Source organism: Akebia trifoliata, chromosome 1, assembly GCF_017979445.1.
Source record: "Akebia trifoliata isolate Shusen 1 chromosome 1, ASM1797944v1, whole genome shotgun sequence".
NCBI classification, from domain to species: Eukaryota; Viridiplantae; Streptophyta; class Magnoliopsida; order Ranunculales; family Lardizabalaceae; genus Akebia; species Akebia trifoliata.
In genome coordinates, this window is record NC_141375.1 from 25057766 (window position 1) to 25075329 (window position 17564).

Consider the following 17564-nt stretch of genomic DNA (forward strand, 5'->3'; position numbering starts at 1 on the left):
GCTCCAATACTAAAATTGTGGGGAAAGATTCAAATGATCATCTACAATTTTTCTTTGCTTTTGAGGCAAAGTAGAGGGGAGTAATGTAGCTGGAAAAAAATTTGCTTAGGTAACAATTCTTCTTCAAAGCCTCAACAGTTCCAAAATCAGAAGTAGACTTGTACCATTCATCATTTTTATAACCTATGAACTCATGAGTTCGTCACTTTAATATTTGCGAATTGGTAGATATACAAACGAATTCATTGATTAAAAAAGTGATGAATTCACTCCAAATGCATGTTTTGGGAGACTCGTACCATTCGTCATTTTTATAACCTATGAACTCATGAATTCATCACTTTTAATATCTACAAATTCATAGATATAATAACGAATTCACTCCAACTGCATGTTTTGGGAATTAAAATGAACAGTATGCCGAAACCGGAATTTAGACATAAGTTGCCCAATTGTGGTGTAATAAGTAAAAGTTGGGGGTGCCAATAGCAGCTTCAAAAAATATAACCATTTAGAAGATGTTAAATATCAGCCGAAATTGGTCCCGGCGGGGCTCGAACCCGCGACCTTCGGCTCATAAGACCAACGCTCTAACCAACTGAGCTACGGGACCATTTGCTAGATTTGGAACTAAATATATATTTGTTTATTTTAGATGAGCGCAAAGGCCCAGGCTCAAGTCCTTGATTTTCACTCTCAAATTCCCATCCACCATTTATTTGATTATGTTAACCTTTAAGTTACTCAAAGGCAAGACTTCCCATTACGCCCCACCCCAAAGTACTAAAAATGCTTGGGTTTCTCTCCATTCACCATTTTTGTTTGGGTGGTTCTCTTCTTTCAAGTTTTTGGGTTTGTGTAATATACTTGCGGGGTGTGTTTATATATATTAAAATGAAAAACAAAAAAATAAAACAAAAATAATATGGGGCTAATGTTCATAAAGAATTTTAAAATTTAAAATTATAATTACTATTTTCTAAAACGAACATAAAATTTATTGTGGAGGAAATTTGGAATGTTGATTTCTCAATTTTCCTACATATTTCTTGATGAGTGCACAAATGATTACATTCACATGTAGAAAGAAATCTGAAAAAGAAGAAAAGTGCAATCACTAATAATTCATTATGATTATGAGAATCCAAATGTTGGTGTCGCAATATAATCTCTCTTTATTTATTGGTCAATTATGTGTGGAGTGTGGACATATTCGATGACATTATTTTTTATTTGTTCCTTTTTATCGACAACAAATTTCAAGATATACCTTGAGATTCATGAAAAAATGTCCCAAATGATTTTATTTATTTTGATAAAATGAAGATACAAATCTCAATATTATCCTATGATTAACGATCAAGTACAAAATAGAGATGGTGACATATGTAACTTTCTTTTCTCCAGGCTTCGCGAATGATCGATTAAGAAGGTTGCTTAATGGTGGCTTTGTTGTGTTTGATTTTTTTTTTTGTAGAGCCTTTGTGTGGATTTCTTCTCTCCTTGCTTTGCGCTTGATCGACTAAAAGGATTTCTTGACTCTTAGCAAAAGGTTTTAGGCTTGATTTACTCTTTAATCAGAGTCCGAATCTCTTGAAGAATTTTGTTGAGTCTTTGGAGGAGGGCTTGAAAGTTTCTTCTTCTCTAAAGGGAGAATTTTTGTTTTCTAAAAGAAAGTGATCCTAGTCCCTTTATCAAATGAGGAGGGTTTTGGTATTTATAGGCTTAGAGTAAATTAACTTTTCAATTATACTCCTGACTAAAGAGTTTTGATTAGTTGGTCTAAAGATTAACTTCGTCCAAATCTAATTTTAAGGATTTTATGGATTGTTGGTGGGTCAATCTCATTTATTTGAGTATAAGGGTCAATATTTAATATGGGGATTATTTGATTTTGTCTAGATCATGAGTTTTATCTATAAAAACTCAAATCTTATGAGGTCTGTCTCAATTAATGGGTTTTAATTTATGTATAAACCCAAGTCTGATTTTAGGGACTTTTCGGTAATTTAGAGAGTTACAAGGCCTCTTTAAATTTTGTTATATAACATGGGTGTTCGGACTTACGCCTGATTAGGGGGACAAGATGAGCCAAGGCCTGGAACTAAGGCATCTAGGACTCTCCTCTAGACACGTACAATGCCCGCAATAAGTAAGTGAGGGCCCTGAGGAAATATTGCTAATACTGGGTATCAAATACATAACCTACGAACTCTCACTGCTTATTGGATTCGAAATTGCCATTGAGCCATCCCCTCGGGGTTTATAATATAATCTTATTTGTTTGTTTAGTTAAAAAAAAAAAAATCATATTATCATGTTAAGATGCACACAAGACCAACCTCAAGAGGTTGGCCTAGTGGCAAGCCAAGCCTTGATAAGCTCCTCGAGGTCAAGTATTCGAAACCCCATGAAGCAATGAATTCTTGGAGTCATCCTCTAGGGGTCGAGTGACCTTCAACTCAACCAATTGCACGTAAGACTTTCCAAGGGGGCGGTGTGTGTGTGACCGTGGGATAAGTCTCACCCGAAGGGTGTGGATACCCATGATAAGCAAAAAAGAAATACACACAAGACTAAATCTTGAAACGAGGTATCCGAGCCCCAAAAGAGTCTCTTAGAGCACCCGACTACTTCTTAGAGCACGTGTAAGGACACACAACAATAATTTTTAGAGTAAATCCCTGATGGTGACCCTAATTAAGGAGAGATTCAAACTCATGACCTCTGCAGAATAACCTTTGAAGCAACTGTCTTATTTCAAAATTTCAATAGAACCCCTTCCATTACATGACAAGTGATGTTTCCAGGGAGGTATCCAAAATATTAATGAAATAGTAGGGACTTAAAATAAACACAAAAAGTTACATTCATTTTGTAAGTATAGCAGAAGCGTTTGAATCAATAAATTCAAAAGGAATTAAGAGATCATGTTTAATAGACTAAAATTATAAACTAACTAAGAGATAAAAGATAGTTGTTTTGACATGTTTTTAATTGATTGAATTTCATTTTTGGAGCTCCTTATATAGATAGCTTCATAATAATAACTTAGAAACCTTCTAAAATACTAAAAAGTAACTTTTCTAACATATATATAACATAATAACAACTTTTTAAACCTATTAAAATTTAATTTGGACACTTTTAAACACTTCTAATTGTAATTTAAATAATAAGAATGAGTTTAAACAAAAATAGAAATCCTATTAGAACTAGAAAGTAGAAATTCTATTAGAACTAGAAAACATAAACATATCATACATAGCATTCCTGCAGGGAGGGATGCCCCTTTGTCTGATATTTCTCCTTTCCTTAGTCAAATTCTCATTCTTGTTGGAGTTCCAGACTGAGTAGTTTGAAAGGGTAATGTAGATGGCTTATATTCGGTTAATTCAGGGGCGAAATATCTATCTTCCCACTCTAGCCATCTTGCTTAGGTGCACATGGTTTGGAACATCAGTAGCATTCTTAGACAGTTTTATAGCATGGTTTGCCCTCAAAGGCAGACTAAAAACCTTGAAGAAACTCAAGTCCTGGGGCTTAATGGTTGATGCGACTTGTTGGCTTTGTAGAGCCTATGAAAAGGACACCAACCACATTCTTAGTGGCTACTATTTCGCGAGATGGGTATGGACAGAAATTCTCAAGAAGTGCTTGGTAAGTAGAGTTATTGGTGAGTGGGTTGATGAAGTTGAGTGAGCTTCTACAAGCTTTAAAGGAGGTACTATCTAAAAAATTAAGAAGGTGACCTTTTGTGTGTTTATATACCACACATGGAGGGAAAGATGCAATAGGATCTATCAAGGTAGATTCAATGGCCCGAAACAAGTGCTTCGAAAAATTGTTGAAGATGTTCGGATTAAATTTGAGGACACCTTAAACGAGATAGAAGACTCCGACTACAATACTTCTTTCTTGCATGCTTAGGGTACCAACGTTGCATAGTATTTTCTACTTTTGGTTCAAACCAAATTAGGGAGTGTATGCCCTTAACATTGATGGTTTATATTCGAAAACTAGAGGAGGCTATGAGACTGTCGTTTAAGACCAAGATGGTGAGGTTGTGGTTGCCTTAGCTAGGTGTGAAAACCCAAAATCAATTATATACCACGAAATACGAGGTATTCTTCTTGGGTTAAAGCTTACTAGATTATAATGTTGCTCTAGAATCCTAATTCAATCGGACTCCATTATGGCAGTTAAGATTCTAAATGGCAGATGGAGCTCCCCTTGGTACATCCTCCCTCCACTTGATTTTGTCGATCAAGAGCTTATTAACCAGCTTCAATGCAGTTAGTTTCTTACATGTATTTAGAGAAGCCACCTTATTGGTTAGCTACCTTGCATCATTTCTTCCTTCTGTGGGCTGCTTGTAGATCTTCGCCTCTCCTTGTTTCTCTTCTTTCTTAGGATAAAAGATGTTGTCTTTTTCTGAGGTTATAGTTGGTTTGGGACTAACCCTGTTGACCTTTCAAAAAAAAAAAAAAAAAAAAACTTCTACATCAGATTCCTTCAAATCGGACTTGACCTCTACTTTTTTTCTTAGGCATGATTTGGCTCTCTCTCACCAACCCTTGGGGGCTAGAGGCACACAATCTTACTTTGTAGAATTTGAAGCCATACACTCTCAAGTGAGTCTAGCGTTGTCAGGCCCTTCAAACTTTTGGAGGAAACCTCTTGTAACCTGACACATGGCCTTTTGTATTTATTTCACATCCCTACTCTCAGGCCTTGTGCATATCAAATGCATTGAATACAATAATAAAACCTCAGAGATTCATGGTAAATTAGAATCAAAATACAAGAAGAAGATATGCAATCCTTCTTCCAAAATGGGGGAGGCCATAATGTTTAATGGAACGGGTTGGGTCAACCCGATTGCCCAATCTGCCTTGCCCATTACTTACTACCCAATGAGTTTCATCTATAACAGTTTGATTAAACACATTTCTAAAAATTGTGGATGAAGGCATAAAAAACACTAGACTTTATAAGGGTACAATTGTCCAGATAAAATATAATTACATAAACCCAATGGGTTGGGCACCCGTTTTCATCTAAATAATAGAAAAAAATCCGTAAAGTAACACTAAAAAGAAAAATACAACAACTTCGTGTTACTCTAGTCCTCACATATCTCATTGAAAAACAAGTGTGGTGATGAAGACCAATCCAACGGTGAGTAAAGCCCCACCACCCAAGCTCCTGTTAAAAATCTGACCGTTGCTTGTATCAACACTACTGGGCCCCACACCCTGTACTGAACCGACAAAACTTCCGCTAGTCACCCCCTTGGAATTGCTGTAACACCGGATCACATAATTACAACCACAAAGATTTCATAAATGCTTATATGTTCTCAACTAAACCTAATTAAACTACAGAAATGACGAACAAGTCCCTAAACTCTTAAAATCACTAAACAAGAAACGGACCTGGATGGTATTTTGCAATTCCCATGGCCTGAAATTGTGAAAAAAAAAGATCAATCAGAGAAGAAAATGGTGTCTGGATTTCGAAGACTCAAAACCCTAATTTATCAAAATGCTTACTTGGATCCAAGGATGAGAGGGCCGCCGTACTTCCAAAATTGCAGCTATCTTCAATGGCATCGTTACTGTGTTTCAGGAAATAATCGTTGAAGGCATAAGAAGCGGTAGCCTGGAAGTTATCGGGCTGGTAACAGGGGCCTCCTTGTTGGATGGGCCCACAATCTGCTTTTCCAGGCCCACAAGCCCAATCCAACGCCGTCTGTAAAGCTGAATCTTCTGCGTTGTTCTTCGCCACGCACCAAAGCTTCTGAGACGCAGAGTCTCCATTATCGGCCTTGGAATTGGATTCGAGATCTGGATTCTTGTTTAAATTTGTCTCTGAGGATCTCTGAGGAATTGCGATTAAGGTGAAGATGAAAATGGTGATGAGAAGAGGTCCTCCGGTCGTAGCCATTTGATGATTCGCAGTTTTTTATTTTTTATTTTTGGGTTGCGTTTCTTGGAGAAGAGTAGAATTAAGGGAAGAAATATAGCCGTTGAAGATGGGTTTTAAACTTGAGGGGGTTCTCGAAGAGAGAGCTGACCGTTGGAGATGGGGGTAATGGGCAGGGCACGCAATGAGAGGAGAAGAGCAGACTATGAGTTTAGTTCAGAGTCTCATAGTGGTTCATGCTGGCATTCTCTGTCCTTTTCTCAATTCTGATTTCTTTACCGTACCTTTTTCCTCCATTTTAAGGGTATTTTAGTCATTTCGACGAACATCTTCACGAGTGTCAACAGGTACCATCTTAGAGCATCTCTAATGGCAATGCTATATTTACTCCTTTCAAGTTTCAATTTCATCTTTTTTGAAGTAAAAAAAAAAAACACTCCAAAATTAAAAAATACACTTTTTCTACCCCCAAAAGACACTTTAGGATATTTTATTTTTGAGAATTCATATTGGACAGCTTTTATGGGAGACAACTCCCAAAATTTGAGAAATGAGATAGAGGATTTTTCTTATTTGTAATTTGTTTATAAGAAATTAAATTAAATATTAGTTAATAGGGTAGATTTAAATAAACAGAAGTATTTTAACTAAATTGGAAATTTGCTCCACAATTCCATTAGTTTAGAAAATGGTTGGGATCCGTTGGTTCCTGAGAATGACTCACGAAAAAACACAAAATTCCAACCTTTTAAATAAAAAAATCCAATGGTTGAGATTTATGAGTATCTTGATAACATAAATATTGGATATACTTATCCCAAGGATATTGAGTTGTTCTTTAGGAGTAGGGGATCGTTACCCGAAAAAATGGATAAAACCAAAGTATTAAGTTCAAACAAAAATGCCCCTCTAGGCCAAATTAACAAAATCAAACAAATATTCTCTCCCAAATGCAACTCTCTCTCTCTCTCTCTCTCTCTCTCTCTCTTAGGTTTAATGCTTTTTTTTGTCTTTGTTCATCATCCTCACATCGCTCTCTAGAGGAATATTCTTGAACTCATCGATATCTATATTCCTCATCTAAAATTGATTAGTTTCAAAATCTTTTGAAAATCCAATCTTGAGGTTTGTTCGATAAAGTTCGTCTGAAGAACTAGGTGAGGAAAATATACATGGGACAAAAAAGACCCTTAAACCCAGAGAAAGCTTTGCTTATTGGGGTTTGGTGATATAAAATCGTCACATTTTTTTTTTCTTGAGGTTAATGAGTTTTTCTATTGAATAATTTATCAAAACGGTAGAATTTTCGAAATTAATTCCGAAAACGGTATACTGTAGCAATTAATTTCGAAAACGGTAAATTTACCGTTTTTTGAATTAATTTTTTTACCAAAACGGTAAAAATAGTAAAATATTTTTTTTATATCGAAAATACCCTTTTTTTGTTTTACATATATATTTACAATTTTAACCTTAAAAAAATGAAATTCCAACTAAAAAGATTCACTCTCTTTCGGTAATCCAACAATCATATGTATTTATAATTTTTTTTTACTGAAATCAATTTTATTTTTGTAATTTCAGTCAAAAAATAAAAAAGGGCATTTTCGGTATAAAAAAAATACATTTTACTGTTTTTACCGTTTTGGTAAAAAAAATTAATTCCGAAAACGATAAATTTACCGTTTTCGGAATTAATTGCTACAGTGTACCGTTTTGGTAAATAAATGAAAAGTTGTGCATGTTTTGGTAAATCTGCCTTTTCTATTTATGTTGGGCTGTTTTGGGTATGATCCTTTCATTAGTTTATGAGAAACAAAATGAGTCCCTAGATGATAATTATAGTCTATAAAAGGGATTTCATTTAAAAGAGATTTTTCTCTTTTGTTAGAAGGTGTGGGAAAGTATTGAGTCTCTACATGTGAGTGTTTCTTTTCTAATCTCTTGTAAAACCTAGGAATTCAATGTTCTTGAGAGTGGTCATCACATTGTTGTTGTGGATTTGTACCAATGGGAGAGATCGAATTTTCTTGTTTAGATTTTTACTAGAGTTTGGTGTAGAGATTTAGAGGGGTTTCATTGGAGTATTTTAGGTAAGTATGAACCTCCATACTTGTAATTTTTTCCTTGAGAAGTAGATTTCTATTTGCTGACTTACCTGTGGATGTAACCTCAATGTGGGTGAACCACATATAACTTATGTTCTTTTTTTTGCTTTCCTTATTATTACTTGCATTTGCTTCACAACACATTTTTTTGGATTTGGTTATTGAGATTGATTCATATGGAGTTAGAAAGGGTTAATTTTGATAAATGGTTTCCTAGTGTGGCTAGGGATCTAGCCACAACAGTTTCAGTCGATAGAGGATGAGAGAAAAATAGATAGTTGCATTTCAATCAAGAGATAGTATTTTTTTTTCTTTTTCGATTTTGTTAGCATGGCATAAAGGGGAGGTTTTTTTTTTTTTTTTTTCCCGAACTAAAATGTTACTGCAGCAAAAAATTTTTTTTGCTAAAATACTTTGATTTTGGTCCTTTATTCCTGAAAAGGTTAATTAGTGGAATTTTTTGACAAAATTGTGTTCACGAAAAATTAGAATAAAAAAAAAAAAAGAAGGTGTAGTCTTTGTTTTCTTACCCTCTTTACACAAATGTACGTTAATATTTTTTATTCCGTATCAATCTCATCTAGAAACAAATATCTTTGCAAAAGTTAAATTAGCTTGAAGTATTCATTGTTGGAAAGAGTTAATATTAATATTTGTTATTATTAAAAAATAATAGTCTATCTTAATGTTCCAAGGTTTCATACATAAAAGAATTGGAACTGATGTTTTATTTAGATTTTGATTCTAAGTATACATGGAATCCATTGATACCGCTAGCTAGTTATGTATGTAGCAGTATGTGGGACACTCGTAGGTAGGGCCATCGATGGATGGTGCTGGATCGGATTAGTATATGTCAGAGTCGGATAAGGTTTTCGATTCAATAGAATGCATGACAAGATCAGATTCATATTGAATGATAGCTTTTGGATCCAAATCTAATTCGATGACAATTGGATAATCTGTGCGAGCCATCCATGCACTAGGGTGTCAAGTGGTAAAGAAAAGAGATGGCCAATTTGTGAGTGTGTGTGTGTGACACAATCACACAAAGAGTGAGATCTCATAAAAACCATGAAAACCCTATACATGGGAATTACTCATAGAGAGTGACTTTTTATTTTTTGATTCTTGACTGTCAGTCTAGGGAGAGGAGAGAAGGAAAGTACAATGACTATTTGGGTGCGAAAAGAAATGGGAAAAGTATTCTTATGAGGTTCAATCAGTGTATTAAGAACAGAGAAGGTTTTCGTCTATTTTGTGTGTGCATGACCACTAGACATCTTTAGGGCTATAATATGCATACGGATATAGTGGTTTGTGATACGTTTGGGGGTCCAACTCAAAATCAATTGGCAATTGAGTGGAGAGGCCCATAAGCTTATAAGGAGAGCGACAAGGCAATTTGTCTCTAATGTGGAACTAAACTCAACAATTTGATTTGGATATTGTCCATGGAGTAGGCATACTGTCGAATCACGTAAATTCTTTGTGTTCTATGCGTAATCATTTTTCTTTGTTGTGTTGCTTTTGTATCGTTTTAGATTACGCATTTTTACACAATGAAGTTTGATCTATTCAAGAATGATTCCACCACTCACAATTCCACATTGAGGTTACAACGCAATCAATGAGGGGTTTGACATTAGACCCATGTCTACTTAACATTATCTTGAGTAGTGGGTACCATCAGATACGTATCTAGTCGTATGATGTCGATTGAAAGAGATGGGTTTTGTTCATATGTTTATCAGAAAAAAAGGATTTTGAATTGGGAAGAAGAATTTTTGTATCACCAATCAATTCTTCTTCTTCTTCTTTTGTTCTTATGATACTTTTAGTTCTAATTATTTGATTTCTATTGGAATTTCTTCTTGTTTGTCCTCAGTTGTACTAAGGAGAAGCATTCAAGAAACCATTATAGACATAAAATGCTGATTGTGTCAAAGTGAGGTACACTCATAAACCTTACAAATTTAACGTTTATTCGAGCCTCGTATAGTTTGCCTAACGAAATCTAGAGAAACAAACCCTGAAATACAACTCATATTCATGGAGATGATAATTCTTCTGGTATCTGGAACATGGGAGCAGGAAGGATTTTGAGTACTCCTGGCTGCTCTGCAATTCGATCGACGTTTCAGTAATATTATAAGCTTTTCAAAGACCAGACCATATTCGAGATTCTTTTAAGAATTGTGAAAGATTAGAAACTTACTTGCGAGCGCCTGAACTTGGGATTCAGTCAAAATTGCAGAGAACCCATTGATGGTGGTTTTGTAACTATAAATCATAGCTTTCTTTGCTGCAGCTTCACTATCGTCACAAATTCTTGAGTCATTAATCGATTATGAATTAACTCGACTTTTTAAGCCCAAGTAACATTTTTTTATTGAGATCTTATGTTAAAGAGAAACATAGTTCTAATAGCAAATCTAGCTAACCTTCCAAGCACAGAAGCCAAAGTATGAATTTGCTTCGATTCGATCATCTTTGGTGAACCAACCATTCTCTCCATGTAGACGATGTGTTCCATTGCTGTCAAAGCCATCGACTGAACACAATTTTTTAACTTACCCAATATAAATGAAACATCAAATTATATTACAAACATAGACACTATTTGAAAAAGCAAACTAATTACCTGTATCGTCCATAAGCCAAACAGGAGAATCAAAAGTTTATGATACATGTTGAAAGCTAAAATGGAAATTTATGAAGTATAGCTTTAGGAGATTTGATTATATAGATGGGAAAAGAAGAGTAGATCCAGTTTTAAATAAGGAAAGGCCATGGCAATGCCTTCAATAAAATATAAAACATGATGAATTTGATTCCTAAATTATTCTTATTAAGTGCTTGGAGCACCAAAGTGACTTATGGGTGAGTGCTTTCTATTTAAGTTCTTGTTTGAACTTTGAACATTCCACTTTGAGCTTAGATGATTGAAGCAAAGCAAATAATATTCATTATGGAGAGAGAGAAGTTCTTATTTTGCAATAATGGCTATGGGGCATGCTTGGTTTTATCTATGTAATCGTGTTTAATGGTTATTGTTGGTTAAATGGACAACATGCCATATTTAAGTGGAGATAAGTATCGAAGATTTCAAATTTCATGGAATGTCACTTCCCATGCAATCAAACATATTCTTAAATTTTTTTTAAAACACTCTAAAATCAATGTCGAATATAACATTACTTTTAGAATATTTTATTTTTGAGAATTCATATATAGTTCCTGCAAATTTGAGAGGAGATGGGATAGAAGTTTTTTCTTATTTGTAATTTGTTTATAAGAAATTTAATTAAATATTAGTTAATAAGGTAGATTTAAATAAACAGAAGTATTTTAACAAAAATGAAAATTTGCCTAACAATTCCATTAGTTTAGAAAAGGGTTGGGATCCGTTGACTCCTAAGAATGACTCATGAAAAAAACACATAATTCCAACCCTTTAAACACAAATCCAATGGTTGAGATTTATGAGCATCTTGATAAAATAAATCTTGGATATACTTATCCTAAGGATAATGAATCATTCTTAGGAGTCAGGGATCCTAACCCTTTACAAAAATGGTCAAAACCAAAGTATTAAGTTCAGACAAAAATGCCCCTCTATGCCAAATTAACAAAATCAAAGAAATATTCTCTCCCGAATGCATCTCTCTCTCTCTCTTAGGTTTAATGTTTTTTTTTACTTGTTCATCATCCCCACCTCGCTCTCTAGAGGAATATTCTTGAACTCACTGATATTCATATTGCTGATCTAAAATTGATTGGTTTCAAAATGTTTTGAAAATCCAATCTTGAGGTTTGTTCAATAAAGTTTGTCTGAAGAACTAGGTGAGGACAATATACATGGGACAAAAAACCCTTAAACCCAGAGAGCTTTGTTTATTAGGGTTTGGTGATATAAAATCGTCACATTTTTTTTTCTTGAGGTTGATGGGCATTTCCATTTATGTGGGGGTATTTTGGGTATAATTCTTTCATTACCTTATGAGAAACAAAATGGGTTCCTAGATGAGAATTATAGTCCATAAAAGGGAGTTCTTTTAAAAAGGATTTTTCTCTTTTGTTAGAGGGTTGAGAAAGTATTGAGTCTCTTCTACATGTGAGTGTTTCTTCTCTGATCTCTTGGAAAACTTAGAAACTCAAGGTTCTTGAGGGTGGTCATCACATTGTTGTTGTCGGTTTGTACCAACGAGAGTGAGATCGAGATTTTTTATTTGGATTCTTACTAGAGTTTGGTATAGAGATTTGATAGGTTTCTCTAGAGTGTTGGAGGTAAGTATGAACCTCCATACTTGTAATTTCTTCCTTGAGTAGTAAATTGTTATTTGCCGATTTGCTCGTAGATGTAACCTCAGTGTGAGTGAATTATGTATATCTTGTGTTGTGGTTGTGTTTTTTTTTCTATTTTCCTTATTATTACTTGCATTTACTTTGCAACACATTTTTTGAGAATTGGTTGTTGAGATTGATTCATTTGGTGCAAGAAAGGGTTAATTTTGATAAATGGTTTTCTTGTATGGCATAGGATCTAGTCACAACAGTTTCAGTTGAAAGAGGATGAGAGAAGAAGAGATGGCTGCGTCTTAATCAATAGAGAATGAGAGAGTATTTTTATTTTATTTTATTAGAAAGGCACAAAGGGTTTATTTTTTTTCGAACTTAAATATTACTGCAGCAAAATGGTATTTTTTGCTAAAATACTTTGATTTTGGTCCTTTATTCGTGAAAATGGTTAATTAGTGGAATTTTTTGACAAAATTTTCTTCACTAAAAATTAGAAATGAAAAAAAATATGGAGTCTTTGTTTTCTTACTCTCTTTACACAAATTTACGTTAATATTTTTTATTACTTATCAATCTCAACTAGAAACAAAGATCTTTGCAAAAGTTCAATTAGCTTGAAGTATACATTGGAGTTAATATTAATATTTGTTATTATTCAAAAATAATAGTCTATCTTAATGTACCAAGGTTTCATATCTAAAAGAATTGGAACCAATGTTTTATTTAGATTTTGATGCTAAGTATACATGGAATCCGTTGATACCCCTAGCTAGTTAGGTATGTAGCGGTATGTGGGATCCTCGTAGGTAGGGCCACTACGTGAAAACTGGAAAATTCCACAGAAAAAATTGACAGGCCAAGCCTACGAATTTTAGAAATTGAATTTTGACAATCTAGGACCATCAAAATTCTTGATGTTCCCAGATTTGATGGCTTAGAGCTGTCGAATTTCTCTCATCCTTCATTACTTTGACAAATTAGGTCTGTTGAAAAAAAAAATTGACAATGAAAATTTGACGCCAATTAAACCTCTTGGTTCGTCGAATTTTATGAAATTTGATGGCCCAAGACCATCAAATTTGGGTTTTTTTCACATTGTGGGCCATCAATGGATGGTGTTGGATCGGATTAATATATGTCAGAGTCGGATTAAGTTTTGGATTCAATCCAGTGCATGACAACATGATTTTAAAACTCGTGACCGAGACGTATCGCCCAAGTTAACTCGGAATCGGAGCTGAACGAGACCAACTCACAAGTCACTTTTTTGACCGAGATTTAATACCTCACGTTCAATTATTTTATTTTTTGAATAAGATGTCTCAACCGTATCAAAAAACGCATCCGAGACAACTCGGTATCAGGCCTGGATGAGATGAGATGAGAAACCGAGTTTTAAAACCATGATGACAAGATCAGATTCATATTGGATGATAGCATTTGGATTCCAAATCCAATTCAATAACAATTGGATCATCCGAGCGAGCCATGTCAAGTGTGAAAGAAAAGAGATGCCCAATTTGTGTGTGTGTGTGAGTGACACAATCACACAAAGAGTGAGATTTCATAAAAACCATGAAACCCTTTACATGGGAATTACTCATAGAGAGTGATTTTTTAATTTTGGATTCTTGACTATCGGTCTAGGGAGAGGAGAGAAGGAAAGTGCAACGACTATTTGGGCGCGGAAAGAAATGGGAAAAGTATTTGTATGAGGTTCAATCAGTGTATTAAGAACGGAAAAGGTTTTCGTCTATTTTGTATGTGCATGACCACTAGACATCTCTAGGGCTATAATATGCTTAAGAATATAGTAGTTTGTGATATGTTTGGGGTCCAACTCAAAATCAATTGGCAATGAGTGGAGAGGCCCATGAGCTTATAAGGAGAGCGACAAGGAAATTCGTCTCTAATGTGGAACTAAACTCAACAATTTGATTTGGATCTTGTCCATGGAGTAGGCATACCGTTAAATCACGCAAATTCTTTATGTTTTATACATGATCATTTTTCTTTGTTGTGTTGCATTTGTATTGTTGTAGATTACACATTTTTACACTATGAAGTTTGAACTATTCAAGAATGATTCCACCGCTCACAATTCCACATTGAGGTTACACGCAATTGATGAGGGGTTTGACGTTTGACCCATGTCTACTTAACATTGTTTTGAGTAGTGGGTACCATCAGATATGTATCTAGTCGTATGATGTCGATTGAAAGAACCCTTCAAAATTAGGGATGGGTTTTGTTCATATGTTTATCAGAAAAAAGGATTTTGAATTGGGAAGAAGAATTTTTGTACCACCAATCAATTCTTCTTCTTCTTCTTTTGTTCTTATGATACTTTTAGTTCTAATTATTTGATTTCAATTGGAATTTCTTCTTGTTTGTCCTCAGTTGTACTAAGGAGAAGCATTCAGGAAATCATTATAGACATAAAATGCTAATTGTGTCAAAGTGAGGTACCACAACGACATTTAGACATGCCCTTCTACCCATTTCACTCATAAACCTTACAAATTTAACGTTTATTCAAGCTCGTATAGTTCGTCTAACAAAATCTAGAGAAACAAACACTGAAATACAACTCATATTCATGGAGATGATAATTCTTCTGGTATCTGGAACATGGGAGCAGGAACAATTTTCAGTACTCCAGGCTGCTCTGCAATGCGATCGACTTTTCAGTAACGTTATAAGCTTTTCAAAGACCAGACCATATTCAAAATTCTTTTAAGAATTGTGAAAGATTAGAAACTTACTTGCGAGCTCCTGAACTTGGGATTCAGTCAAAATTGCAGAGAACCCATTGATGGTGGTTTTGTAACTATAAATCATAGCTTTCTTTGCTGCAGCTTCACTATCGTGACAAATTCGTGAGTCATTAATTGATTATGAATTAACTCGAGTTCTTATGCCTTAGCAACCTTTTTTTATTGAGATCTTGCGTTAAAGAGAAACATAATTCTTGTAGCAAATCTAGCTAACCTTCCGAGCACAGAAGCCAAAGTATGAATTTGCTTCAATTCGATCATCTTTGGTGAACCAACCATTCTCTCCATGTAGACGATGTATTCCATTGCTGTCGAAGCCATCGACTGAACACAATTTTTTCACTTACCCAATATAAATGCAACATCAAATTATGTTACAAACATAAACACTATTTGAAAAAGCAAACTAATTACCTGCATCGTCCATAAGCCAAACAGGAGAATCAACAGTTTATGAAACATGTTGAAAACTAAAATGGAAATTTATGAAGTATAGCTTTAGGAGATTGGATTATATAGATGAGAAAAGATGAGTAGATCCAGGTTTAAATGAGAAAAGGCCATGGCAATGCCTTCAATATCTTCAATAAAATATAAAACATGATGAATTTGATTCCTAAATTATTCTTATCAAGTGCTTGGAGCACCAGAATGACTTATGGGTGAGTGCTTTCTATTTAAGTCTTGAACTTCGAACATTCCACTTTGAGATTACATGATTGAAGCAAAGCAAATAATATTCATTGTGGAGAGAGAGAAGTTCTTATCTTGCAATAATGGCTATAGGGCATGCTTGATTTTATCTATGTAATCGTGTTTAATGGTTAATTATTGTTGGTTAAATGGACAACATGCCATGTTTAAGTGGAGATAAGTATCAAAGATTTCAAATTTCATGGAATGTCACTTCCCATGCAATCAAACATATTCTTAGAAAATTTTTAAAACATTATAAAATTAATGTCGAATATAACATTACTTTTAGAATATTTTATTTTTTAGAATTCATATAGTTCCTGCATTGGACAGCATTTATGGGAGACAACTCCCAAAATTTGAGAGGAAATGGGATAGAAGATTTTTCTTATTTGTAATTTGTTTATAAGAAATTTAATTAAATATTAGTTAATAAGGTAGATTTAAATGAACAGAAGTATTTTAACAAAAATGAAAATTTGCCCAACAATTCCATTAATTTAGAAAAGGGTTGGGATCCGTTGACTCCTAAAAATGATTCATGAAAAAAACACATAATTCCAACCCTTTAAACACAAATCTAATGGTTGAGATTTATGAGTATCTTGATAAAATAAATCTTGGATATACTTATCCTAGGGATAATGAGTCATTCTTAGGAGTCAGGGATCCTAACCCTTTACAAAAATGGTCAAAACCAAAGTATTAAGTTCAGACAAAAATGCCCCTCTATGCCAAATTAGCAAAATCAAAGAAATATTCTCTCCCAAATGCAACACACACACACACACACGCACACTCTCTCTCTCTTAGGTTTGTGGACACGGGATTTCGAATGTTTTTCAAACATCCCTCCACTTTGGGGTGTTTTGGAGTCGCCACCATTCAAATTGGTAAAGGGGTGTGAATGGTCACCCGGATTTATATTTTTTGAAAAATCATGTCATTTTGCCATTTTTTTGTTGACTCTCGTAAGATAAGGTGTATGGTCCAACCTTGATTCAAGGTAAGGGGGTCCATTTATGGAGTAGGGAAGGTGTTAGGCACCCTACTCCATCCACCATAGGTGGTAACCTCGGATCCGGTCATTTTTAAAATAAAGAAAATAAAATCGAAAATGGTTTGAGGTGTGCCCTCAAGTGTGAGGGGCTTTGATATAGATTAGTCCATTGAGGGCACCCTTATTGAAAAAGGGGCCCTTGAAGGACTCAAATCATTGTGGTGTGTGCAAAGTGTGGGAAAAGGGGAAGTAGAAGAGGGGATGTAGAGGGGGTGTTCCTTTTGTTGAACCCACCTTGACCCTTCCTTGACTTCCTTTGACCTTCCTTTGAGTTGGCTTGGACTTGCTTGAAGTTGTAGGAGAGTGAGTTGAGTTGAGGGTGAGGTGTTGAGAGTAGAGTAGAGAGTTTTGATTGTGGAGGATTTTTTATCAAGTTTTCATTAGGTAGTGTAGGAAGAGAATGTAGGGGTTTTTATAGAAGTTGGGATGTATTTTAGGGGTATAATAGGGTGAGGGTTTAGAATGGTGGGTAATGGCATGGGTGTTAGAGGAAAAGGGTATGAAATTTGAGATGAGAATGAGGGTATTTTTGTAATGATGGAAATGGGTTTGTGTTTTAACCCAAATGGTTTGGATCTTACCCAAATCCATTTGGGTAGAGTGTTTGGTGGGATGAGATGAGTGATGGTTGATGGGAGGAGTGGTGGTGTAAGGGAGTTGTTTAGAGAAAGAGTGTTGAGATGGTTGAAGAAG

General features: G+C 34.7%; 1 protein-coding gene and 1 non-coding gene across 2 annotated transcripts; both read right to left on the reverse strand.

The window, feature by feature from the left end:
- Window positions 1–539: 539 nt before the first annotated feature.
- On the reverse strand, window positions 540–613 carry TRNAI-UAU (transfer RNA isoleucine (anticodon UAU)). Its single transcript has one exon. It is a non-coding gene; the product is annotated as a tRNA-Ile (tRNA).
- A 4363-nt stretch (window positions 614–4976) lies between these two features.
- Window positions 4977–6282, reverse strand: LOC147411187 (PLASMODESMATA CALLOSE-BINDING PROTEIN 5-like). Its single transcript, XM_086445721.1, has 3 exons — window positions 5556–6282; window positions 5439–5466; window positions 4977–5304 (listed from the first exon to the last, which is right to left on the reverse strand). Exons 1-3 carry the CDS (start codon window positions 5947–5949, stop codon window positions 5142–5144), a joined length of 585 nt encoding a protein of 194 aa, XP_086301847.1. The 5' UTR covers window positions 5950–6282; the 3' UTR covers window positions 4977–5141.
- Between the last annotated feature and the right edge of the window lie 11282 nt (window positions 6283–17564).

What these genes read in the sequence shown, in the direction of transcription:
- LOC147411187 (XM_086445721.1), bottom strand. Translation starts at nt 5,949, where the DNA reads ATGGCTACGACCGGAGGACCTCTTCTCATCACCATTTTCATCTTCACC. An exon ending in CCTCTCATCCTTGGATCCAA is followed by an intron (nt 5,467 to 5,555) that starts GTAAGCATTTTG and finishes TCACAATTTCAG; the next exon opens with GCCATGGGAATTGCAAAATA. An exon ending in AATTGCAAAATACCATCCAG is followed by an intron (nt 5,305 to 5,438) that starts GTCCGTTTCTTG and finishes CCGGTGTTACAG; the next exon opens with CAATTCCAAGGGGGTGACTA.